The sequence below is a fragment of the Sander lucioperca genome, chromosome 8 (genome assembly GCF_008315115.2).
Source record: "Sander lucioperca isolate FBNREF2018 chromosome 8, SLUC_FBN_1.2, whole genome shotgun sequence".
NCBI classification, from domain to species: Eukaryota; Metazoa; Chordata; class Actinopteri; order Perciformes; family Percidae; genus Sander; species Sander lucioperca.
The window spans coordinates 1,106,038-1,132,309 of NC_050180.1; the positions used below are offsets into that span (position 1 = coordinate 1,106,038).

Sequence of the window (26,272 nt, forward strand, 5' to 3'; positions counted from 1 at the left end):
GTGTTAATGTGCTTTCAGGTTGTGCGTGCGGCCGAGGAGGCGGCATCCACCCTGGCCGGCTCCATCCACCCGGAGCAGTGCATCAAGGTGCTGTGCCCCATTGTGCAGACAGCCGACTACCCCATCAACCTGGCTGCCATCAAGATGCAAACCAAAGTCATTGAACGCATCGCCAAGGACTCCTTACTGCAGCTGCTGCCTGACATCATCCCTGGACTCCTGCAGGTCTGCGTCTGACGCTAACACCTTACAAGCAGCTGTTAGTTCAGACACAGCAAGAGTTTTCAAAGAAATATCCAGACTGTGTTATAGTTACACATTTTTACGGATTAGATTTATTAGTTGCTCAAAAAAACTTGAAATAGTTGTTTTCTTTATTTCTCATTGGACATTTTGACAGCCTCAAAGTGTGATAGAGCTCACAAAAATGATAAACAAAAACACTTTTAAGACAACTATATTAGATGAGCATTGTTTGCCAGACAACAGTGTTTAATGCTTTTCCTAATTCACATGGATTAAATAACACAAGAGTTTTTGGGGACAGGCAGAGCAGAGACATCCTTGTCAGCTCCAAAAAGGCATGTTTAGATAAGGTTCATATTAGGACACTGGGAACTATTTGCCTTATTTGTCCCTGGAAATGCTGGCATGTACTCTGCACTCTTTGCAACTCCTCCAACGTTCCTGCTGACCCCGTGTGTGTGTGTGTGTGTGTGTGTGTGTGTGTGTGTGTGTGTGTGTGTGTGTGTGTGTGTGTGTGTGTGTGCGCGTGCGTGTGTGCGTGCGTGCACATGTGTGTGTGTCACTGCCTTGTTTCCCTGCAGGGCTATGACAACACAGAGAGCAGCGTTCGCAAGGCCAGCGTGTTCTGTCTGGTGGCCATCTACTCTGTGATTGGCGAGGATCTCAAACCCCACCTGGCACAGCTCACAGGCAGCAAGGTAATGACTGTGGCATTTCTTTGCATGTATGCATTTTCACTTACACACACACACACACACACACACACACACACACACACACACACACACACACACACACACTCTTCCACAGATGCAGAGTCTTATCATCTTCCCATGTTGTTATTCCTTAGCAGGTCTCAGCCGGTTGTCCAGTTATAAAGCACAGGGTCATATTTGGCCTACTTTGACTACATGTGTCCCTGGGTTATGTAAGGGTTGAGGTCTGAGGGCCAGGTGAATGCAGGGGCCCTGCCCTGTGATCTGTTGGACAGCCGGTTCTGATACAGACAGTATCGACTGAGGGAGTACAGTCACATTCTCATATTACAAACAAACATTTAGACTGGACCAAATAATCCCAAAATATAGCAGATTTTTCCTCTCATAACCACTGATGTTGTGAGGTCCAGATAGGATAGGAGTAGAAATGTACAGATTTAAGATTATACAAATGAACATAGACCACAGCAGTTCATCCAAAGCACACATCAAGTCATTGCAAATGTTGCCAATATCAATAATAAATATTTTTTTGGATTGAATGATGTAGGAATTTGAATGGCCTCTTCTGCACATCTGATAACATCAGCCGTGTGTTTGAAAGAGATTATGATGTTGGTTTCTCATTATTGTCGAACATGGCAGCAATGTCTTTATTTTCATAGAGACAGAGCGCAATTAAGACCCTCCCACACCGGAGCAGAAAACAGTTCTCCTCTCTACATTGACGTATGTGTAAAGGGGCCTCCTCGTCAATTCCGTCTGCTAGCAAACAACAGAAAAATGCCAACAGGGGAAACAACCCAGAACTAAGTTTTCATAAGCTGCTGCACTTAAATTGTTTTGCCTTTTAAGGAGACGGAAGTGGATAGAAGCAATAAGAAGTGAGGAATCACCAGGAAGAATGGAAACACTGGGATCCTCACACTCATATGGTTCTTATTTAGTTAAATGAAGTTAAGATAAAACATTTTTTACACAGCATGCAAGTTGTGTTATAGTGGAATGTGAATAAATTAGAATACTATGCAGCATTATGTTAGCAAGTGCCTTAGCTTGCTAGTCTATATCCACAACGTTCCACTTCCGGGATTGTTCAGGTGCCGCCGGAAATTCCGCCGGATGTCCCTCTTTTCTGCTGGATGTCCGTCCCCTTCCTCTTTCTTTGTGTTGGCGTTCTAACCTCTGGTGGATTTGTGAGGACTATGTCTATCTATCTATCTCTGCAGGGTAAATCCAGACAGCTAGCTAGACTATCTGTCCAATCTGAGTTTTCTGTTGCACGACTAAAACTACTTTTGAACGTACACGTTCCACCAAAACAAGTTCCTTCCCGAGGCTATTTTGCAGAGGCACCGTGGCTCCGTCCGGCACTTAGAGCCCCCCATGACGATTGTGATTGGTTTGAAGAAATGCCAATAAACCAGAGCACGTTTTTCACCTATCCAGGAATGCTGTGTGGACTAGCCAGACCCTCCTTCACAGCGCTGTGGAGGAAGGTCTGACAATGCAAGACTATTAGCTTGCTAACAAATAGCTAACATTAGTTTACTAACGGCTAACTTGTCCTCTCTGGTAGACATTAGTTGCTAAAAAATAATCCTTTGACACGTTTTAATGTTTTTAGCTAGCGGCAGGCACTTTGTTAGCATTTCAGCCCTTGGTTGCATATTGTGGCGCTGATTGTTTTATGTCCCAAGTGCTCATTGTGTCACTTTAAAGTGTCACCAGCCAAACTGTTTGAGAACTACTAGTGTACATGATGAAGGGAACCTTTTGCTTTCTGACGGCCAGTTTAAAACATGATAAAGAAGTCTTGCTTCTTCAAAATGAAGGTTTGAAATAACTATATTGAGACCTGAAAGGGATGTCAGGTGTGACATCCATACTTGCACTGTGCTGAGGAAAAGATGAATATGTCTTGTCTTTGCCTGTTTGCAGATGAAGTTACTGAACCTGTACATCAAGCGAGCCCAGACGACCAACAGCAATAGCAGCAGTTCCTCGGACGTCTCCTCTCACAGCTAATGGAGGGAGGTTTCTATGGAAACCCTGTGGATGCACGGCGTTGGAAGATTTCCATGGCATAGCCGCCCTTCGTTCAGACTTCTCCGTCTCTGAGCCCCCACCCCCCCACCCCTCCTCTTCCTCCTCATCATAACTCGAGCTCCACTGCGCTTTCCTCCTGTGTCGAGGAGATCCTACTTGTCATTTAATTCCTCCTCCTCACCTTTTTGCTCTAGAAACGTTTGAATGTAACTGTGGATTGGGTTTAGACTGATGGGGAGGGAATCAACACATTTTTCTAGACACAGGGAATGCACTTTCTCTTCCTCCACTGTTCCCACAACCTCCCCACCCCCTTCTGTCTGTTGCAGCCTGTTTCTCCTTGAGCCTCCAAATTTGATAGATTAAACAGTTTATACATGATGCGGTGAAATATTCATGATCAGAGTGGAGAGATTTGTGATTGGGATGAAATGTCATTTGGCTGGCCGAGTGATGGCAATAAGCCCGTAGGTTTGGGGATAAATTCTGGTTTGGGGAGCATCAAAACCAAATATTGTATGAAAAAGAAATAATGAAATGTCTAAGGGAACAATGTGACAGAAAAAAAGAGTACTGTATGACAATTTTTTGTTCATGTTTTAAGTTAATTGATCGTTTTGGTGGCTCGTAGAAGCCTGTGCATTGATTTGTAGTCTTTTTTTTAATGCTAATTTGTAATTAAGAGTGGCTTAATCAATTGAATCCCCTTTTCACAAAAATGTTGTTACACTCAACACAGTAACAAGCTGCCAAAAGATAAACTTATCAGCTACAGAATTGACAATCCTTTAAATGTAGTGCAGGTCTTTATTTTGAGGTACAGAAGATGAAATGGCTGTTACATGTCACAAAGTTCCAATTTGTCTTGAAATTCACAATCGGTAGAAGCTGACAGGCAAAGTTGTGTTGCCTGTATTTTCTCACTGAACTGTCTGCATTAAGTTCAAAAGCAGTGCTTTCACAAACGGTTGCCTATTGGTTGTGGCATGTAAATCTCTAAAGGTTGCTGCTCAGTCGAGTCACAAGTCCTTTGTAAATACTGCACATGTTTTCCCTGCTTGAAGTTGTGAGGGAGACCAGCGATCCGGGACAGTCAAAAAAGACATTACCAGGCCTTATTCACTTTACACTCACTGATGTTAGTTGACTGAGACTGCAGAGAGTACAGCACTGTAACTCTCGGCTCTCAAAAAAAAATGTGAATCTGCAGAAGAAACGGAGCCCGGCAGTGTTCTTGACCTGTGATGATGCAAATACAGTATTAGTTTTTTCTTCTGATCTCCTTCAGTTTCCCTTTCACATAACCACAGCTTCTGCAATAACCCCACAAATCTACAAATAAAGGTATTTTGTACATACACTTTTTGACCACTGCTTCGCAAACTTTTACATAATGTCAATGAAAAAAAGAAAGAAAAGTGAACAGGTTGGCTTTCTCACTTTTTCTGCATGTTACAAGCTTGCCTGTAACCTGTAGCATATGCCAACTTGCTGTTTTGAAGGGCCCAGGTTTTTGGCTGTTAAAGTTTACTTGTGACATCATCAGATGACTCGTCTCTGATTGAATGTTTTGGTAGAGGAGCTAGTACCATTCGCCACACTCATATGTAAAAGGTACAAAGTGAAGCAACAACTGTTGACCACAACCATGTATTGAGAAGTCATACCTCTGCGCACGGCTGTGATTGTTTTGATTTCAGTGTTAAGTTTGAGGTATCAAGAAGCTTTAAAAAAAAAAGTTGGATCTTGCAACAGGATCTCTCTTTAAGTTGATGGGTTCCCATAGTTTACACCTCAGAGATCCGAGTCCAGCCAATGGATCCCTGATTGGGAAAGGTTTCCCTCATCTGATTAGATTTTTTTTAATTAACTATTCATCATGAACCAAAATTCATAGTGATACAGTTCATCTACTGTAGGAAGGGTTCAGACTCATTATGCCTTTAAAATTCTGTTGTCTCATTTGCTAATTTCTAGCAAATGAATCATCATAATAATAAGGATCTCACCTGGGGACGGCCTGAATCCTTGGATGGACAATTTGGGACTCACTGTTTTAGTTGAGTGGTGTTTTCATTCAGGGGAATCCACTGCGAGTGGGCCAACTGTGGTTATTTAAGTAAATGAATGTACAGTATGTGTTATAAATGAGCTTTTAAGTATTGGTACTGAAAATGATTTCAGCAACATGCAGCCCTGTAAACTCTGTAATATGGCTGTCTGCACTCTACCTTACTCTACTTTCCCCTGAATTCCCTCAACACTTTCAGACCATCAATCAGCCCACATTGTAGTTTTTTGTTTTCAGGCCAATTAACGCAAATCCAGACATGGCATAAGAGCAAAGTTCACCAATCCGCAAACTACCGGTCGCTAGCATATGTTATCACATTACTGGTCCTTGAAACAGACTACATGGTATTCCTTGCAAACTGTTCACTATGCATGTTCTACAGTACACTACAGTCTTTGTTTTGTCTCAATCGGTCATGTAATATTCATACCTGTATTTATATATTTTATTTGATTTTGTTCTCATAATAAACTGTACAGTTGTTAACTTCCACCTGTGATAGGTTTGCAACAATGTAAAGAAATTGTTTGCTCTAGAAATAAACAGCCTAAGAACTGATCTGAAAGGTTTTCTGCTTCTTCATCTCAGATTTCACAATTGCTTACACACAGTGGTGTAGTCTAATGTATTGTAGTGGGTATACTGTACCACATAATATATACTTATGTGGTACAGTATATATATATATATATATATATATATATACGTATATGGTCTGGGTGTCCTCCCCCAGGGTTATTTTGAGCATCAAAGACTTCATTTCCTACATTCTGACATTTTTATGCACCAATTTATGGTGGGAAAACCTTTATTTATCCTATGAGAAGAAAAACACAGATGACATCCAAAATATATCCAAAATATAATGGAATATAAAGCAATAAAGGGGCTTTCACATCAGGGATCTAAGCCTGGATCACAAAAGTTGACCAAAGCAAAAAGGACAAAATAAAATAGGCTACTTATATTTGTCTTAAATGTGTGGTGAAGGGAGGATACTGGCGTTAGTGTAAAGCAGAGCATTTGGGCCCGGTCGCTACGCACACACTACACACAGCGTTCAGCGAGGTGCAGGTTGATGAAAGATGAAAGAAGTCTCTCTGCATCTTCTGCAGTGCTAGTTCAGTTTGCTGTCACATTACTCGACCCCATATTTGTGAATACAAATATCTGAAGTGAAAGTTCTGTCAAAAATATGTTGTTGCGTATAATTGCAAATTTTTTTTTTATTATTATTTTTTGGGGGCTTTTCCCTTTATTATAGAGTGACAGTGGATAGACCGGAAAGGGGGTGAGAGATGGGGGATGACACACAGCAAAGGGAAGCAGGTCAGATTCGAACCCGCGTCGCTGCAAAGGACTCAGCCTACATGGGGCGAGCGCTCTTACTGGGTGAGCTAGAGACCGCCCCTAATTGCAAATATTTAAGTGGGTATATGGAAATCCTGGAGATTTCTTAGTGGGTATACTGCGTATACCTGCGTATCATATAGACTACACCACTGCTAACATATTGTTTAATCTTGTGTACAATTTAAAAGAGTTGATTAAAGCCATTTCCTTCCCCTCGCAGGTTGAACCTTGTTCGGTGGTGACGTCCGCAGGGGACACTGGCAGCAGTGTTGCCCAGTTGTCCATCCATTTACGAGTGCATGCGTCTGAGCGCTGAGGTGTGCTTAGCTGCTGTGTATAAACATTAACCTGAGCAGACTCTCAGATGACCTCTGACCCTGTGGAGGAGCTCTGTACAGACCGGCAGCAGTTGCAGGGGTTTGTACTCAACCTGCTGTCCTCCATTAGTCTGTCAGCAAATGTTGAAGTTAAACTGCCAGCAATGTGTTTCATTTAGCATCCACAGCAGTCCCTCTATCACCAGTGGTGGAATGTAACTAAGTACATTTACTCATGTACTGTACGCAAGTACAAATGTTGAGGTACTTGTACTTTACTTGAGTCTTTTTTTTCATGCCACTTTCTACTTCTACTCCGCTACATTTCAGAGAGAAATATTGTACTTTTTACTCCACTACATTCATCTGTTACAGCTTTAGTTACTAGTTACTTTACACATTTAGATTTCTGCACACAAAACACATGTAGTTTATAAAATCTGATGTTTGATTCTAAATGAAACTAGCCAACAACATAACGGCCTACAAGTCCAGCTGAAATGATTAGACCATTAAACATACAACTGTTTTGGATCCTTTACACTCTTTTTCTGCACTTGAGTACTTTTAATACTTTAACTACATTTTCCTGATGATACTTGCATACTTTTACTCAATTAAAGGATCTGAATACTTCTTCCACCACTGTCTATCACTGTTGTTATCAATACTATTATTTGTTAGTGTGATCTATAGAGATGATTAGAATTTGAAATACCACAGCCGTCCACACAAAGACAGAGGAGATCATTCTGTTTACTCCCATTCATTTGCAGGCCTGTGGCTGTTTGTTCCTTTCAGAATGTACCTCCAAACATCATTACCCTAAGTGCGTGTAAAGTCGAGCTTTAGGGCCAGACTGTTACCAGTGTCAACATCTGCTCAGGTGAAGCTGATCTTAATGCACCAACCCAGCTAAACATTGGTAGTGGGAGGTGTGCCTGCACACCCCGCCTCTCAAAGGTCACCCAAGGTATGCTAAAACAAAAAGTGGGAGTGCTGATGACATCACCGGGACTATATGAGAGGCAGGCAATGAGGTTTGGCTGCAAACCTCTCTGAGCTGAGGCCTGTAGCTCCGTCTGTCTTCACGTCCTCCCTGTGCTCCCGGGATACAAGAAGACACCACACTGGAAAATATGCTGTTCTGCCATTCCCAACCTGAGTCCTACCACCAGCACTCTGCTAGTTACATTAGGTAAAGCACAAGTCATGCTCAGAAGCTTCACAAACTTGTCTTGGCTTCAAATTCATTTTTTTTTTATTATTTTTTTTTTTAGAGTGCAGATTTGCAGTAATTCTACCTCTGGGAACACATTTAAGTATTTTATTATTCACATTAAACTGTCATGTGAAATTCAAATTTTTAAAAATGCATTTCAATGGTTCATGCAAAGGAGTTTTGCTTTCATAATCCACATTTAGACGACACATATTGGTCACATTGACTACTTTTTTTTCCTCCCCTTCAAACTCAAAATGAATTGAGCTGAATGGGTAACATTGCATTGTGCCATTCAACCTATTGCACCTTTTGTTTCTATAATGAGAAAGAACGTTCACCTCCGTCGTCTCCGCACTCAGCCCCTCTTTTCTTTCCTTCTGCTCTCTTTCAGAGATGCCTTGGCACCTTTCTTGAAAAACGAAGAAGTGAGGCTTACGGCTGGAAATGGTGCCAAGAGGACCCCCTTCCAGTACATTCTGTGTGCAGCCAGCTCGCCGGCTGTGAGACAGCAGGAGGAGAGTCTCACTTATCTCAACCAAGGTAGCTATCTGTCCTGCCAGAGGAATGTCCACATTGACTAAATGGACCTGAGATTATTTTGTCACGTGTCATCCCAGCAGCAGCAGCAGGGTTAGATTAACGCTGATGCAGGATTTCAAATCCATTATAACTCATAAATTAAACCTTGTTCACTTGAATTAATTCAAATCTACGCCCCACTTTTAGGGACCTGCAACTAATGCACTTACACACCTGTCTCTCAGAGCCAGAAACCAGACCTGTGTCATCATGGAAAACAAAGCTGTCCAAAAGACTGTCCAATCAGATGAGCTTTTTATTCTATAACAGAATAATCACTGAAGCCATATACCGGCAGAGATTCCCGCTGCTATTGCTCACACTGTCGCATGTGTTTTTAAAGATGTCAGAACATCAAGTCTAAATTGTCTGGTTTCTTGGAAGCAAAGAAAGGCCATAATAATTCTATTTTTTTTATTTATTTGTTGATTAATTATATACCCTGATGTGAAATTTAATTAGGATTGAAACTAATGATGATTTTCTTCATCGATTGATCTGACTGTTATTTTCTCTAATAATCATTTAGGTAATGATGTGTTAAAAAAACGGCATTCACAATTTCTCATAGGCCGTGGTAATGTCTTCCGTTTGCCTGTTTAGACTGGCCAACAGTCTAAAGTTTGAGATATTCCATTTTCTGTCATATATGACAAAGACAAAGTGCAAATCGTCACATTTGAGAAGCTGGAAGCGAGAATATTTGGCTATTTTTCTCATAAACAATGAGACAAACGATTAGTCGATCATCAAAACAGTTGCTCATTGATTTTCTTTTAAATTAAGATCTGTCTTTTGTTGCAGATCTAAATTTAACTACTACTGAATACTTAATATTGGATTAATTCAAATGGTTTAAATGTATTGCATTGACATATTTGACTTTGTAACCCATCTATCTGGATGTCCGTCGTTTTGAAGTCCCCTCTTTGGAGGTTGTTCCAAAGTGCAATTACAAAATCTTAAATTAGTAAACCTTTTCAGGTTCCCTGATTCAGAAACGTCCAGTGTCCGAGGCTTCTGGTTCCTCATCTGAACTTTTCTTTCTTGGATCATGTGACTGAGAGGATGGTAACTGATCTATTCCATTCAGACTTCAGATTCTGCAATTTAAAGCAACCTGCTTTTAAAAAAAAAAATATTTGACTGATTTGAATTCTTACAACTTTGAAATTAAGTTTTTTGAAATCTGGAAATTTCAAAGCGGGGAATTCAAATCACGTAAATGCAGACGGATGCATTTCAAAATAAAATGTCTCAATGCTATAAATTAAGGGGTATTTCAATTTTAACTGTAAGTGTTGAGTAGTGGTTGAGTTTCACAATTAGTGCTTATAATTATAATACTTCTAATTATTATGGCCTTGTTTTGCTTTGAGTACAGTGAGACAGTTGTTAACACGTATATATAGTAGGCTGTCCTGGATTATAACAGTGGGAGATACTGTATTCATACTTACATACAAACAGAAAGCCTTTGAGTCTTTTGAATTACTTACTGAAATCATGGTAGGAAGATTTGAAAGGCTTAAAGTCATAACCTATGCATTATTGATTTATGTGTGCAACATGAGCTCCTATGTGTGTTTTTTAACAAGTTTGACTTTCATCTTTTAATCTAATTCACCCTCTTTTCTTTCTTTCTTTTTTGTCTTTTCTCCTTTCTCCAAATTGTCCTTCCCCCTTCTACTTCACATCATTCTCTTACCACTGGAACCTTCTGATTGTTTCTGCCTCTGGTTGAACACTGACTTTTTCTTATTTGTGCTTTATTTATCTACAAGTTTGCCCTGCTTATCTGCTGTACAGTCATTTGGCTGGAGTAAAAACACAATCAAAGTGAGCTCGCTGTAACATGCAACAATGACACGGCCATGTAAAGATGGCATGTATTGATTAGAAGTTGCCATTTGGGTCACTAGCTAAGTTTTATTACTGTGCTGAAAAAGCATTTATAGTTAGTTATATAGTGTCCTGCTGTGGCTATTTTTAATGCTATTTTCTTGTAAAACTAAACTTAGTGATTGGTATTTGATCAGGATGGAGATATGTAAACATTTTCTAATGGCTGGCCTTGATATCTGCCTTAAAAAAGGTTTCTAATTTGTTTTAATTTCTATCTCCACTGCCCCTCTTTTGTGACTGATTTCCCATTTTTCAATTTTAATCAGGTTTTTTTTTAATGTTTTAAAATGTAGGTCAGTCCTACGAAATCCGTATGCTTAACAGAAAACTAGTGGAGTATACAGATATAAGCAGCAAATATGTAAAGGTAGGTGTAAGGTATTGTGTTTGTCTGTTTTTTTAAAAACTTTTACATGACATCTTCCTTTTTTTTCTTCTCCTATCTGTTTTTATGTATCCATTTCCTGGTTTGTCACAGGTCCCCCCGACCCTCCCTTCCACTTCAGGGGAGGGGTGTCCAACTTGGAGAGCTTGGTACTATCACCCAAACTTACCTCTCTCTTTTCTAGATTTCACATAAACCCCCTTACCAACACACCTTACCTTCACATGTTGTACCATACACACACTCAGATTCATCTCGACATGCCAATCTGCTTTTGTCTGCATTACTGTGATTATCTTCATAAAGACTTGTCCATTTTTATACATATATTATTTCCAGAAATATTATGTTTCTTTAGTGGAAATAAAAAAAAAAAGTGGTGTATATTTGATGCCATGGCATCATCGTTTCTGTCATGCCACTCTCATTTTCATACACAGGATGTTGTAACACCCAGAAGTGTTACCGACTAACTAAGGCCTACTCCACACGTACACGGGTATTTTTGAAAACGTTTTTTTCCCTCCTTCGTTGTAAAAAAAAAAAAAAATTCCATCCAAGCACTGCTTTAGAAAAATCTCTGTCCAAATGAAAATGCAAAAACATAATTGATGCACTGTCAAGAGCATGCTAGTCTCGCTTTGCCAGACCATCCACAGCGCGCAGAGCAGAGGAGGGTCTGACTAGTCCACAAAGCATTCAGGGATGGGAAAAAAAGGTGCTCTGGTTTAATGGCATTTCTTCACCAATTCTTCACAATCCTCATGGGTGGCGCTAAGCTCCACACAGATCCGCTGCAAAATAGCCTCAGGAAGGAACTTGTTTTGGTGGAACATGTGTACGTTCAAAAGTAGTTTTAGTCGTGCAACAGAAAACTCAGATTGGACAGATAGTCTAGCTAGCTGTCTGGATTTACCCTGCAGAGATCTGAGGAGCAGTTAACCATAGTCCTCACAAATTCACCGGAGATTAGAACGCCAACACAAAGAAAGAGGAAGGTAACGAACCTCGGCGAAAAGACATGCATCTGGCGAAATTTCCTGCAGCACTGGAGCAATCCCGGAAGTGGAACATCGAGGAGACTAAGAGCATGCCAAACCAACAGGCATAACCCTAACCCTAAAGCCATGTTGGCCAATCAGAAGCCTGAGAAATGTTATTCCATAGCGCATTTGGACGCCTCTGTTCCTCAATATGGTAGAAGAGAAACTGTAGATTTTTGTGTCAACATGTAAAAAGTCCTGTTAGCGGTTAGAACCAGCACTATTTTGGACACGTCTGCTGTAGCGCGACCTGTCGCCTCATATGTGACACCTAACAAAGGAGATAACGGCGCACACTCTGACGTTACAAGCCAAAAAAAAAACTTCCCATCTACACGTCAACACTGAAAACTGAGTTTCTGAACATGTTCACCCTGGCCAGAGTTTTCCAAAGGATCCGTTTTCAGTGACCTAAATCTCAGTTTGCATGTGGACGAAAGGCCAAAACATGTTTTAAAAAATACCCGTGTACATGTGGGCTGGGCCTAAATTTTAGTTGCGAAAATTTTAGAAGTCGAAAGTGACTCCATTTTTTGCAAAGACGTTTGTTAACACACTCACTTAAGATTAAGGAGATCATTTTATTTAATTTCTGTGAGTGCATGTATCTGACATGTCTCTGTGGTCAGGCTGCCGCTGCTTGAGACTGTAATGTTGGCGGTGGCATCCTAGAAACACAAGAATGGGACAGGTGGTGTCTATGCAAACACATGACGTGCTGGGTGCAGGGCTTTTTGAGTTCAGTGCTCGGTCATGCATGAGCCTTCCTCCATAAATATACCAATGGTACATGTTTTTACAGGTTGTTCATTTGTTGTTTATTCCGTGTTTGATAAGGTTGCTATTAAAGAGGCACTCCAGCATTTTAGTAGAGACGGATTGAGAAAATAATGGTCAAAATCAAAGCCGGCCAATATAGCCTGACTTTTAGTCCCTAGAGTGGGTCACAAATACAGGATCCTACATTTCCCATAATGCAACTGGATGGTGTGCTTTATTTGACCCTCACTGCCTCCTAAATCATCAGTTTGTAACTGTAGGTCTCCTGATGACATCATCAGGGTTATTTTCATGACATCGTCACGGTTATTTTTTTTCTTTATATGTAAAACTGAATGGAGTGCCCCTTTAATGAATGTCTACTCTATAAGCAGCTGGAATGTTATTATTTTTATTTGATATGGTGACAAGATAAATTATTAGCTAATACAGAGTGGGTCAATATGCTAGTAACAACAGCTACTTGTGCTGCAATACATGCAGTTGACAGAATGAAGATGTAAAGTCTTTGTTCAGGGTTCCCACATGACTTGAAAGCGATCTGTCAGTCTTTGAACTTGGTGGGATAAAAATGAAGTCTTAAGAGCTTTGGGAAGTAATTTGATGGAACCCATAGCACTTTTTGGTTTGGAAATTGTTCTTCATACTGACAAGATCCCAAGGTCTCAGTTGTATCTGTTTCTGACTATGTCACAACTCCAAAGTTTGTATATGTGAATATCACCAAAGAAGACGTCAAAAAAAGTCCTTAAAGGTCCTATGAAATGGTACCAGTACTTCCTTAATGTGCTGTGTTTCTTGTTGCAGGTCAGTTAATGGGCTTAATGTGGAGTCAACGGAAGTTCGATTTGATAAAGGCAGACATTTGTAGCGATTTTATCAACTGGAGTTTTCAGTGCCCACTGAGCAAGAGTTCACCAATGGCAACTTTCCTAGAAGCTCAAGTGTCCATTTCATGGGATCTTTAAAAATGTTGTCCAAGTGCAAGGCAGCCCTGATTTTAAGTTGGAAAGTCACTGTTTTCACTGCATCTCACAGGTATCACATGTAGCTCATTGGCAGTGGGTCATTTCCCTCATGAATATATGCAGATGCGCTTGTTAAGCAAGACTAGTGTATGTAGGAATGGAGATGAAATGTCCACATCATTGCCCTTTCCTAATGAAACTGAGTCAGTATGTTTGAATTAATAAATGAAGGGAGCCTTTTTGCACTTTGACCAACAGTCCAGCTGTTTGGCTTTGTGTGAGCTGCCCCGCTCAAGCTGTAGCTGTAGCTGTATCTGTATGCCGTCCTAAACGCCTGATCCTGCCTGTTCACAGAGCATTGTGCGCGTGGTGTTTCATGACCGGCGACTGCAGTACATGGAGCACCAGCAGCTGGAGGGGTGGAGGTGGAGCAGACCTGGAGACCGGATCCTGGATATAGGTGAGTTGGCTGTATGGATGTGTATGGGCTGATACATCAAAGCTCACTGATACATCACAGATCCAGGATCACTGGTTACTGCAGTTTTGATGATATATATTAAAAAAAAGGAATGGTTAGCATCAATAGGCCCTTGAGCAAGGCATTAATCCTGCATACTCTGCCAGTGTAGGGCCTGCTTGCTGTCCAAAGTAAAGTAGAATTTTTAATTAGTTTTTATTTTATTTTAGTTTTGGCTTTTGGATTTCATTTTAGTTAGTTGTGAGTGTGTTTGCTAGTTATAGTTTGGTTTCTGTTTTTCAGAAAGGTTTAGTGTTAGTTTTTATACACTTAGTTTCTAGTTTGTTATTGTTAGTGCCGGCCGGGTATAATGTCTACATGTTTGCAGAATAGCCACGATGTTTAATGTTTTATCTTTGGGCTACTTTAGTGTCCCTTAATTACATTTTGACGGGAGTTGACGGAAATTCATGCAGTCTCCTTTTTTCAGTAGTGAAATATTATAGCTAAAAAAACTAAAACTGAAATGATTTACGTTCATTTTTATTTTACTTTTGTTAGTTTTTTAACCTGGCAATATAGTTTCAGTGTGGCTTTAATTTTCTGAAACCAAGGTTTTAGTTTTTTTTAGTTTTAGTAATTTATTTTCAGTTTTAGGGTTCTTCTGTTTATCCAGACAAGAGCCAGACTCAGTTTTAGGATACTATACTAACCCTGCAAATTATAAGAGTAATGCTGTTCTGAACCACCATTTATCCTGGAAATGTACTTCCGTTGATCCAGACAAGAAGAGCACAGGTACAACAGCAGAGATAGAAATCTATAAAGTGAAATAAACAGTGTGTTCAGTTAGGATCCCATCGCTTAAAGCAAAAAGCTATGTTTTTATTGAAAACATGTTTTTAGGGGCTTTATAGCAAATGTAAACTGCCTGACTCATTGTTTGCAGATATCCCATTGTCAGTGGGGCTAGTGGAGCCCCGTTCACACCCTCTGCATCTCAACACCATCGAGTTCCTCTGGGATCCTGTCAAGAACGCTTCTGTTTTCATCCAGGTACAGCTCCATTCTGGTCACACGTCTGGGGGAGTCTTTAATGTCTACATTACATTAAACCTACAGTCATCAAACCCTCCTTTGTCATGTTTTCTTAGGTCAACTGCATCAGCACCGAGTTCACCCCCAGGAAGCACGGTGGGGAGAAAGGAGTGCCCTTCTGTATCCAGGTGGACACTTTCACCACCAATGAGCACGGGGAATACATGGAGCATGTCCATTCTTCCAGTTGCCAGGTCAAAGTCTTCAAGGTATGAGTACGTGCCTGCCTATCCTCATCAAATGTGTACAAAGTTATACTCTACTATAATAATCATAAGCCTGTAGTCCATCAGAAATATAACTGTATTCATCTGTGATTTTTGATTTGATTTATTGGGATCTCCATTAACTGGGGCCATAGCCTCAGCTATTATTTCCAGAGTCCTCCCCAAAACCAGTGCATCTATACATTACAGTGCATAATCATCACATTAAACTATGATCACAATAACAAAACAACATTCAATACATCACAGAAACAATGATAATAGAAACATAACGACATTCCAAACTCAACACAACACTTCACATTGTTTTAATTCCACTCATGGACACAGCAGAAATGTTCACAAGTCATTTTTTGGAAGTCCAAGTCGAGTCTCAAGTCTTTGAGCTTGAGTCCAAGTCAAGTCTCAAGTCTTTGAGGGGCAAGTTCAAGTCAAGTCTCAAGTCTTTTGCCACGAGTCCAAGTCAAGTCTCAAGTCTCTGGCCATCTGATCTGTCCCTAACACTGTATTGTTAAATCTTATGAATTCAAAGTATGTCCTGTAGCTACCATCCATACAGTACAGTATCAAATCAGTTGTAGGATAACTTTATGGGGTCTACTGCAATGCAAACTGAAGAAACACAAATTAAGAACACAATTTCATAACTGTATTTTTCAACATTTTGGTATCTGCACGAAGAATACATGTTTGTCTGTGTTACTAACTGGCTGTAAAGCCCAACCTCATCATGCATTACATTTTTCAGTGTTCAAAGTTTGAGGGAAACATCTGTATTGAAAGTTAATACACCAACCATGGTGCAAACATGTGAGAACTGATACTTTCCGTATTGCTATTTAACAACAACCTGGTGAAATATTAACCAAAGTCTGTCACATCATATGAATACAACTATAAAGATACAATTTGCCTGTTCCCAGCATTAGCACAACACTTTGCGATGGTTAGCTTGTTACCTTTGATAAATTTAACGTCTCTTTCACATTAGCAAGTGACTGACCTATCTGGATGCGTTTTGAGATGCCAGATGAAGTTCGACGTTGTTGATCCGGCATCATTTATCTTGGTGCCACACAGTGTTTGGTGTTTTAAGCCCCCAACGTCGCCTTCCAGGCAGTGCGGCAATGGTTATGTTTAGGGTTAAGGTAAGGGTTAGCTGCCTGGAAGGTGACATTGGAGGCTTAAAACACTATTGAGCGTGCCACACACCTTGCATGTAGCTGTTCGCTTACTGCCACTGTTTACGAAGTTATTGAAAGCAAAACTAATGACAAAAGGCACAACTCCGGGAGGACTTGGTGTCGCCATCGCCAATGCATTTATGTGAGAGAGCGCACATAGGCATAGCGCATGCGTTACGTTGCACATTATGGCAAAGGGCAGGGGACATGCAGCTCATCATACGTTTCCTCAACGTATATGTGCCAATAAAGGAAAATAGAAATACATGAATGAATTTAGATTTAAAAAGCAATAATTGCATAAAAACAGGTTGTTGACGAGTCTCGATGCTCAAGTCCGAGTCAAGTCTGAAGTCTTTTGGGTCGAGTCGCAAGTCAAGTCTGAAGTCAGCTGTTTGTGCGACTTAAGTGCGACTCAAGTCCGAGTCTCAGACTCGAGTCCCCATCTCTGGGACACAGACATATTTTATAATTAAACCACAAATTATTGGCTATATCACGTTACATTTCCATGATTGGAAAGGAGCTGGATGAAAACAAAACCTTATTTTCCCAGCCCCTTTCTCAGATATACAACAAACAGAAATAGATAGATTGTCTATCAGTTAACAGTTGATTTTACATAGAAAAGAGAAAGAGAGAGAAGACCAAAACATAACATAAAAAAGAATAATAATAAAGAAAATCAATACTTCATTTCTCGTCTTATTTTTTTCTATTTCCTTGGGCTAAAAGATATTGATATAACCCTTTAAATCATGATCCAAGGAGTTCCACAGTTTGAAACCACAGACTGAAATATACATTTGCTTTAATGTTGTTCGTGCATACTGATGTTTAAAATTGAATTTCATTCTATGATCCTTATTTTCTGAACTAAAATGAAACACAGGACCTAGTTTAAATTATTCACAGAATGCAGAGATAAACACATATACACATGACATGAATCAATGACGGTCAGATCAAACAAAAACATACATACACAAAAAACCTTAATGCAATTATATATTTTTGATATTTTATATAATCACTTCTTATGTAGATGTGCTTTTTTTTGGGAAGCCTAAAGGAGCTGATCGCAAACTGAAGACAGACAGGGAGAAGATTGATAAAAAGGCCCTGCAGGACCGAGAGAAGTACCAGCCGTCCCATGACAACACGCTGCTGAAAGAGGTGAGGCCTTCCACATTATGTAACAGACCTGAGAGGACCCTCTGTTTGCTTTCATTCTGTCAGTAGCATTGTAATGATGTAACTGCATTTATCTGATCTCATCAGCACTGAAGCCATGCAGACGTTTTATTGATGTCCCAGTGTTTTCCTCCTCACTTTGTCTCCACATTACACTTTAAACCAGCATGTCACTGTTAATATGTTGGTTCGCTCCTTTGGAGTGTGCTTGCTTTGGCGCTGAGCCCTGTCAATGATTGGATGACCCATGGTGCATCACTTTAGTGTCTTTGAATGTCAAGTGACTCAGCACTTACGGTTAACTTTCGTGTTAATCTGGTTTGTCATTCATCTGGATAGAAAACAAACATGATTAGAGCTGAAGCTAGGAACCTTTAAAAAGAGATCACTGAAAACCAGTGCTGAAAGAAGTACTTCTATCCTTTACTGAAGTAAAAGCAGCAATACTACAAGTAATACGGCAATTAAATTAAAGTTCTGGAAAAAATGATTCCAGGTACTTATAATGTAGAATGACCTCTTTCAGAGTGCTGAGAGGGTTTACTACTTTATATACTGTTGGCTGGTTTAATCCATATCATGTTCTATAAATCGGTCAAATGTTTTGCATGTAAAATACTAATCTGTATTAGTCACATAGATGTAGTTGAGTAAAAAGTTCAATATTTCTCTCTGAGAAGTAGAGCTATAAAGCAGTATAAAATGGAACCACTGAACTTAAGTAAAAGTACCATAAAATTCCACAGTACTTGAGTAAATGTACATAGTTACTTTCCATCACTGTTGAACACATTGAAATGAAGAGCAAAACAATAGACAGTGTATGTCTCTGGGCTAAAAATAAAGATAAAAAAATAAAGGTTTTGTGCTAAAGCTGCATAAAGCTGTATTGTGGCCATTTGGGGGGCAGAGTAGTCTATATCCTCGACGTTCCACTTACAGGATTGCTCCGGTGCCGCTGGAAATTCCACTGAATGCATGTGTTTTCGTCAATGTCTGTTATCTTCCTCTTCCTTTGTGTTGGTATTCTAACCTCCGGTGGATTTATGAGGACTATGGTTAACTGCTCCTCAGATCTCTGCAGGGTAAATCCAGACAGCTAGCTAGACTATCTGTCTAATCTGAGTTTTCTGTTGCATGACTAAAACTACTTTTGAACGTACACGTACACACCAAAACAAGTTCCTTCCCGAGGCTATTTTGCAGCGGCACCGTGGTGCTTAGCGCCGCCCAAGACGTTTGTGATTGGTTTAAAGAAATGCCTTTTGCTTTGTGTGGCTGTGTCTTGGAGTATGAGTTGTACGTTGTATGTTTAGTTTTTGTGTGTTAAATTGCGAATAAAAGAAAATGCCAATAAACCAGAGCATGTTTTTCTCCCATCCCAGAATACTGTGTGGACTAGCCAGACCCTCCTCCACAGCGCTGTGGAGGAAGGTCTGGCAATGCAAGACTAGGGGCAGGTAACACACTGAAAACTTAACACATGTATTTTACCCTGTAGATGACAATGTTATGGCAAAGGTGTTAGCAAACTGTTGCCAGTTACACATCAAGCAGACTCAGAGCAACATTCATTCGGAGTCCACTTTCTCTGTTTTGGTCTCCATCAACTCCTGAGGCTAGTTGCTTACCTTGTCTGCATGTTGTTTGGTGCTGGGCGGGCAGTGTACAGTGGGTTTATTATCTTCTGTCTGCTGCAGCTGAACGTGAGGTTGATGAGAAGAGTTTGCAGGTGGAAAAAACAAAAACAATGGGTTAAAAGAGGCTAAAAGGATAAATAGAGCTGAAGGGGGGTTGATGTCAGTGATTAATCCTTGTAGGTTCATTACTACGAGCAACAGCGATTATATTACTCATAGCCATTTGATCTATTGTTATAAATACTGATTAGTGCAGCTTTAATATGATTTCCATAATATTTTGTTTTAGAAATGTTACTCCTGTAGTCTCTGTGCCAAAATATGTCAGAATCATAATCCGAAAAGCCCTTCCTCTTTCTGTTTCTCTCTCTCTCCAGTGTTCTCCTTGGCCTGATGCCCTGACTGTCACCAGCCACAGCAGCAGCAGCACTCCATCACCAGTTTACCACAGCTCACCAACTTCCTGTTCTTTCACAGATGGGTGAGTCAGCATTTTGCACCGACCTAATTCATTGTGTTTAGTAGAGATCTGTAGGAAAACTGTAGGTTAATGTCCAGGTGGACTAAAGGTTTCAGAGGCCTTGAAATCTGTAAATGGTCTTTCTAGGCCTGGGGTCGATCACTGTACCCGTGGTGTTATACTAACAATGGTAATAGCTCCCTCTATGGGTGCCTACCAGGATGACTCAACACTGTTCAGAAGCATGAGCCACATCCTGGGCTCTATGACAGTGATTCCCAACCAGGGGTACATGTAACCCAGGGGGTACTTCTGCAGTTGCCAGGGGGAATGTGGAAAGATTGTAGAGTAGCTCAACTACCGTCATTTGTAAATTTAGAAATTATGATTTGATTCAAAGAATATATTCACATCAATTGGGATAAATCTAATCTTCTTTTGTTAAACAACAGGCATGTGACATCAGCCATTAGTGGTACAATACCAACTCAAAGCAAAATTACATATTTGGGCATCATCATACATGCATCACTACAGCGAGTGGTCCAGGACAACTATGAAACTATATTAAGTATGTTCAAATGGATCTGACTAGGTGGACTGCGCTGCACTGCGGTCCAGGATTGCTGTTGTTAAAATGAACATAGTTCAACGTGTGAATTTTTTATGTTCAATGATCCCTTTTACCCCCACCAATGAACTTCTGGAAGAAACTTGATACTTTAATTCGGCAGTATATTTGGAACAATAAACAACCTAGGCTAAAATACTCTACCTTGCAACGTACCACAAACACGAGAGGCCTGGCCCTCCCCAACTTTAAAATGTATCACAAGGCCTTTCAGCTACAGGCCCTTAGAGTGTGGATGGACCCCTCATCTACAGTTCATGGAGAGGAATAGAGCAAAACCTCATTGGAAGTCTAAGACTGCAAGACCTGGCCTTTGCAGGTGTTTGTCCAAAAAAAGTGCATGCTAACCTATGGCCCCATTATCACCAACACATTGGCCACCTTTAAACAGGTGGAGGAGCACCTGCGCTACACCAAGTGGCACGTGAATACCCCAATATGGCACAATACACACTTAATGTCTGGTAACAAACCTTTTGCAGTGGAGGGACAGGGTTATTTATACTAAAGACCAGTTATTCAATGAGAAAGGTATGGTGAGTTTTGAAGACCTGAGAGCTAGCTTTGAGGTCCCCAGGACATCCTTCTACTTTTATCTTTGCTTAAGATCAGCCCTAAAATTTTATGGCGTGCCATGGGGAAACAGTCTTGAGATGCACCCAGTCATTAAATGTTTTTTAGATTTTCCTGTGAGAGGATTAGTGTCCAAGATTTATGCTAAGCTGTTGCAAATATCCATAGGAGAACTCCCAATAGTAAAGAAATGGGAACGAGAGCTGAGCCCTGAGGGGAACACAATTAATTGGGAGACAGTTTGGGACAACATTTTCCATTGTTCCAAGAACCCAAATCACCAGTACATCCACTTCAACATATGCCATAGGACATACTGGACTTCTCAGAAGAGATACATCTCGAAAGCCATTCCCACTCCCTATTGCACATTCTGTCAACCTAAACAAACTGGAACTTTCCTGCATATGGTCTGGGGGTGTGAACAGGTGCATGAGTTCTGGCATAAAACAACATCAATACTATCTAATGTGATAGGATATCTAATTCCTACTGACCCGATTGTTTTGTTACTTAATGATGACTCTAAATTACACCTGCTCGAGAGACAGAGGAAGAGAGCCGGCTCAACTGCAACCAAGAAAATGATAGCGCAATGCTGGCTCTCCCCCCACTCGCTTTGTATAAAACAGTGGTTAGCGTATTTTCTAGACATAGTTATGCTTGAGCTCTCTACAGCAAGGATTAACAAATCCAAATCATCGACTATAGATCTATGGAAAAGCGCAGCAGCACAAATATCAGACCTAATGACCTCAGCTCCACAAGAACTAGAGGAGAGTGATTAGGCAAGGTGTGATTTCTGTTTTGTTTTCCTCGAGACCGCAGAGGGTGGGAGAAGGTTTTTGTTCTTGTTCATTTTGTGTTTCTCTGTTCTGTGCACCATCCAATATTACCTGGCACATACTGTGGAATTTGTTCTGTATCTCTGAATGATAAATAGTGCTAATAAAAAATGTATCTCAAAAGAATATATTCACATCTTCAGCAACTGTAACATATAAATAAAAAAAATAAACCCAACTAACAATATTCTTCAACAAAACACATAAATACATGAAATACATGGTAAAATGTTGTTATGTAAAAGAAAACTAGTCACCAAGCGAGCCCAGAAGTTTGAACCAGTAGCTAAAAGTAATGAATAAATGGTAGAAATAAACAGCGAAAAGTAATGACTACACAGTTCAAATTATTAGTTATAAGTAGAAGTAAGTTGAAATAGTTAGCTAAAAGTCACATTGGTCAAACATTCAGCTTCACGTAGCCTAGTAGGCTAGTGGTAGTACGATTGCTAGTCTTGCATTGCCAGACCTTCCTCAACAGCGCTGCGGAGGAGGGTCTGGCTAGTCCACACAGCATTATGGAATAGGAGAAAAACGTGCTCTGGTTTATTGGCATTTCTTTAAACCAATCACCAACCATGGTGCCGCTGCAAAATAGCCTCTGGAAGAAACTTGTTTTGGTGGAACATGTGTAGGTGGTAACGGACATACGGCCGAAAAGAAGGACATCCAGCGGAACAATCCCGGAAGTGGAATGTTGTGGATGTAGACTATACGATTGCTGACCAAGCCAGGCTCATATTTAAAGTTTAATTGAAAAACCGAACAATATCCATACACTTGTTTTTTTTAGTAGATTGACAGACAGATATGTTTCAGAGCAGTACGAACAAAACACTCAACTGATCATTCCAATCTCTTTTTTCTTCCTTGGGACATTTCTGTAGCAATTGTTCTCCAAACCAGCATGGGGAGCTGCTATTGCCCGGCTGCTCTGATGTAAGTTATAGAGAACTTTTATATTCCTTTAGGCCATTATTTGGAGACAGTGGATGCTGTGCTGCTATACTCATTTCAAGGGCTCTTCTTCTTTTTGACATGTAGCACCTTCTGCCATCAACCCCGCCGCAGGACGCCCAGCAGTGGCTGCACCGACACAGGTTCTCCCCTTTCTCAAGGCTCTTCTGCAGCTTCTCAGGTAACGGCGGCAAAAGAAATCACAATGCATTTCGATCCATGGAAACAGTAGGATTCAGAGAAAAGAAATTCACTGAATGTTTCTGAGCAGGAAGGAAGCAGAATAGATCTTCTGCTGTTGTTGCAGGTGCTGATCTGTTGAGGATGAGCAGGGAGGATTTGATCCAGATCTGCGGTCCAGCTGATGGTATTCGCCTCTACAACACTATGAAAGGAAGGTGAGACATTAAAATACACCTCTATGTGCCCAGAACTGGGCACAGCAAATTCAGTTTTGTTCGGCTTTCTTACCCATTCTCACTCCCAGCACGTCAAAAAGCGACGCTTGGTCAGGTACTTTTGTCACAGTCTCTGCTCACATTTTCCAGGTGTATACAGCCCCGTCTCACCATCTATGTGTGTCAGCAGCAGGCCAGGCATCAACCTGCCACCAAGCCAGGGGCTGGAGACAGTAAGTCTACATACTGTAGAGGAGATGTCTAATACTCTTATGTTGAATTTATTTGGAGCGCTCTTGTCTCATTTTTGGGAATATCTGCAATATCATGGAATACTGAGGAGAAGCGTTCTCCAGACATCTCTGTTATTTTATTATTGAATAACAGGGCGTTTTACAACATCAGTCACCATACAGGAAGATAAGATAAGATTTTTGTGAACATCAATAAAACGGAAAAGGAAAACTGTGTTTCTAATGTAGTCCTGGAATTGTACATGGAGATTGTTCATGTGTTTCCTCCTGTGTCTCCTGTGTCTTCCCTGCAGTCTACCACGCTCTGTACCTGGAGGAGCTGACACTGTTGGACCTCTCCAAAAAGATCGCTTCGCTGTACAGCATCCCTCCACAGCAAATAACACACATCTACAGACAGAAGCCCAGCGGGATCCATGTCTTAGTCTCTGACGAGGTATCCTTACACCTCTATCAACCAATAGTCTTGCATTGGCAGACCTATCTCTACAGCGCTGTGGAGTAAGGCCTACACATCTAGTATAGACTGTGATTCATAGTTCAGGTCAGATATCACTTGACGTATGTACAATATTAAATGTAGGGCTGGGCAATATATTGATATTATATCAATATTGAGATATGAGACTAGATATTTGCACAGTAAATTGATGCAGTTTTCTTAACTTACCAGACTGTTCCATCATTTGGCTTTACCCACGTTGACATTATATCCACATTATTGATGATTATTTATCTAAAATCAAATTGTGAAAATATTTTTTGTTAAAGCAACAATTGTCAACCCTACAATATCGCCGAAAATATGGACATCGATATATTTGGTCAAGAATATCCTGATATCTGATTTTCTCCATATCTCCCAGCTCTAATTACGTAAATGTATAACAACAATGGTATAGAATTACTGAGGTAGATTTACAGGAACAACAGTGGGGAAAGCTTTCCTCTAGAGCCGACTATTTACACTGCCCTTTCTAGGCTAAGAAATCACATGTAAAAGGATTGTTGTTAGGGAGCATTGGGGATTATACATGACAATCAACCACAGGTGGAGATGCTCTAGATTTTAATATGCAGCACTTTGGAAATGGAAATGATCTGTGCTTACGTCGGTTGATATCTTCGTTTCAGATGGTGCAGAACTTCAGGGATGAAACAAGCTTCATCCTCAGCATTATAAGAGGTCATTATTTTAAAGTTAATCTCATAACTCACTGTTAAACATTCAGTATCTATCCTGTGTAGCTTGATTGACGGTATTTTTGAATGATCTTTTACTGTTTTCTGTTTCTCAGATGAAAACACTAATGGCTTCCAGGTAGTGTTGAAATGACCAACAGGTGCTCCGGAGCCTCAACGTTTTTCTCTGACAATCAGTGGAATTGTACAGCTTGTATATAAGTCCTTCGAGACTACGGTGCTTTAAAACACTGTTAATCTTTAAGTTCACTGTTGATTTTTTTGGCCTTGTTCAGTTTTCTTTAATAGTTTTGTTTTATTCATGTTGTTAAGTTACTGATTCATGCTTGAAATGTCTAGTACAGTTATTAGAGGTAAACCCTGCTGTATTACTCCTTCACATGGTCATATATTTTTGGCAACACCTAAAAATGCAAGTGAGTGACTTTCATGATAAATAAAGCAGAGTAAATGTTTCACATCATCACGCCGACAAATAGAAAAGACAAATGAACAAACTGTAATATACTGTTTGAATGTAATGCAATGTCTCTACACTCATGCTCTACACTCATGCTTGTCCCACATAATGCTGTCATGTAGTCTGTTAGCTGTTCTGTTGCATATGCTAAACAAAGTGTAATGTGAAATTTGATAAGAGTGAGGTGGGTAGGATGTTTAAACTAGTGATGGTCAAATGAAGCTTCGTGAACCACTGTCTTTATTTTCTGAGCTCACTAGATGGCGCTCTGGGGTTGAAAACACACTGAATTGCCATCCCTTTAACCTTTTTCTTTGAACAGAGAGCGCCATCTAGTGAGCTCAGAAAATAAAGACAGTGGTTCGTGAAGCTTCATTTGACCATCACTAGTTTAAACAGAGACACTATGTTGCAGTTTGAAAGGATGCTTTTGACTGCCATGGCTCTATGTGTGTATTTCACTCAAAATAAAGTATTTTGCACTGTTTTCTAGAGGTCAACAGACTTTATTCAGGTAATGAAAATGCCTGTTGAGATAATTAGTAAAACTAAGAACAAAGCAACTGTTCTGTGAAAAATAGGGGCCCTCCCCTCCCCCTACTTTACGACCCTGTCCCACTTTCTTTTTAAGTCACAAATCCCTGTATTCCTGCAAATGCCCCTTTATTGCAACAAGACGTTTCAATCATTCCCGGCATCCACCCCGTGCGTGTGTAGACTGGAGGGTGACTGCGAGCTGAACTGACGCATTTATTTACGCTACTATTTTTCCGACAATACGCACATAATTGCTAGGTTGATGCTCAATAAAAAGGCACAGAATAATATATTTATCCACATTTTGCAACTGACAGAGGAGAGTTTTGCTGTAGTGATGCATTAGTAATGAGGCTAGAAACTGTCAGAGTGCTCTAATTCTCCCCCAATATACTGTAGTGGAAATGTGTTTCAAATGGTGTTCTTTATTGTCGAATAGCAGCCGAACAGAAAAAGAATGAAGTCCAAAGTTCCAGGATTTAGCTGAGCTGAATGTGGGCTGACTGGA

General features: G+C 40.3%; 2 protein-coding genes across 41 annotated transcripts in view; both read left to right on the forward strand.

The window, feature by feature from the left end:
• clasp1a (cytoplasmic linker associated protein 1a) overlaps nt 1-5,646 on the forward strand; it is a 105,619-nt gene extending 99,973 nt beyond the window's left edge. For all 40 annotated transcript variants that reach the window (XM_031278456.2, XM_031278457.2, XM_031278463.2 and 37 more), the window contains 3 exons: nt 19-225; nt 828-944; nt 2,907-5,646. In XM_031278456.2, the coding sequence (XP_031134316.1) occupies nt 19-225; nt 828-944; nt 2,907-2,993 (411 nt within the window). In that variant the 3' untranslated portion in view covers nt 2,994-5,646. The remainder of the gene's footprint in view (nt 1-18; nt 226-827; nt 945-2,906) is intronic.
• A 2,176-nt stretch (nt 5,647-7,822) lies between these two features.
• Nucleotides 7,823-25,525, forward strand: tfcp2l1 (transcription factor CP2-like 1). Its single transcript, XM_031279214.1, has 15 exons — nt 7,823-7,956; nt 8,375-8,523; nt 10,761-10,834; nt 13,998-14,103; nt 15,053-15,159; nt 15,258-15,410; nt 17,678-17,788; nt 19,824-19,927; nt 22,843-22,894; nt 23,000-23,093; nt 23,220-23,310; nt 23,461-23,543; nt 23,858-24,000; nt 24,699-24,750; nt 24,863-25,525. The coding sequence occupies exons 1-15, from the start codon at nt 7,898-7,900 to the stop codon at nt 24,898-24,900; spliced, it is 1,416 nt and encodes a 471-aa protein (XP_031135074.1). The 5' UTR covers nt 7,823-7,897; the 3' UTR covers nt 24,901-25,525.
• The last annotated feature ends 747 nt before the right edge of the window (nt 25,526-26,272 follow it).

What these genes read in the sequence shown, in the direction of transcription:
- tfcp2l1 (XM_031279214.1), top strand. Translation starts at nt 7,898, where the DNA reads ATGCTGTTCTGCCATTCCCAACCTGAGTCCTACCACCAGCACTCTGCT. An exon ending in ACGCTTCTGTTTTCATCCAG is followed by an intron (nt 15,160 to 15,257) that starts GTACAGCTCCAT and finishes ATGTTTTCTTAG; the next exon opens with GTCAACTGCATCAGCACCGA. An exon ending in GCCAGGTCAAAGTCTTCAAG is followed by an intron (nt 15,411 to 17,677) that starts GTATGAGTACGT and finishes TTTTTTGGGAAG; the next exon opens with CCTAAAGGAGCTGATCGCAA.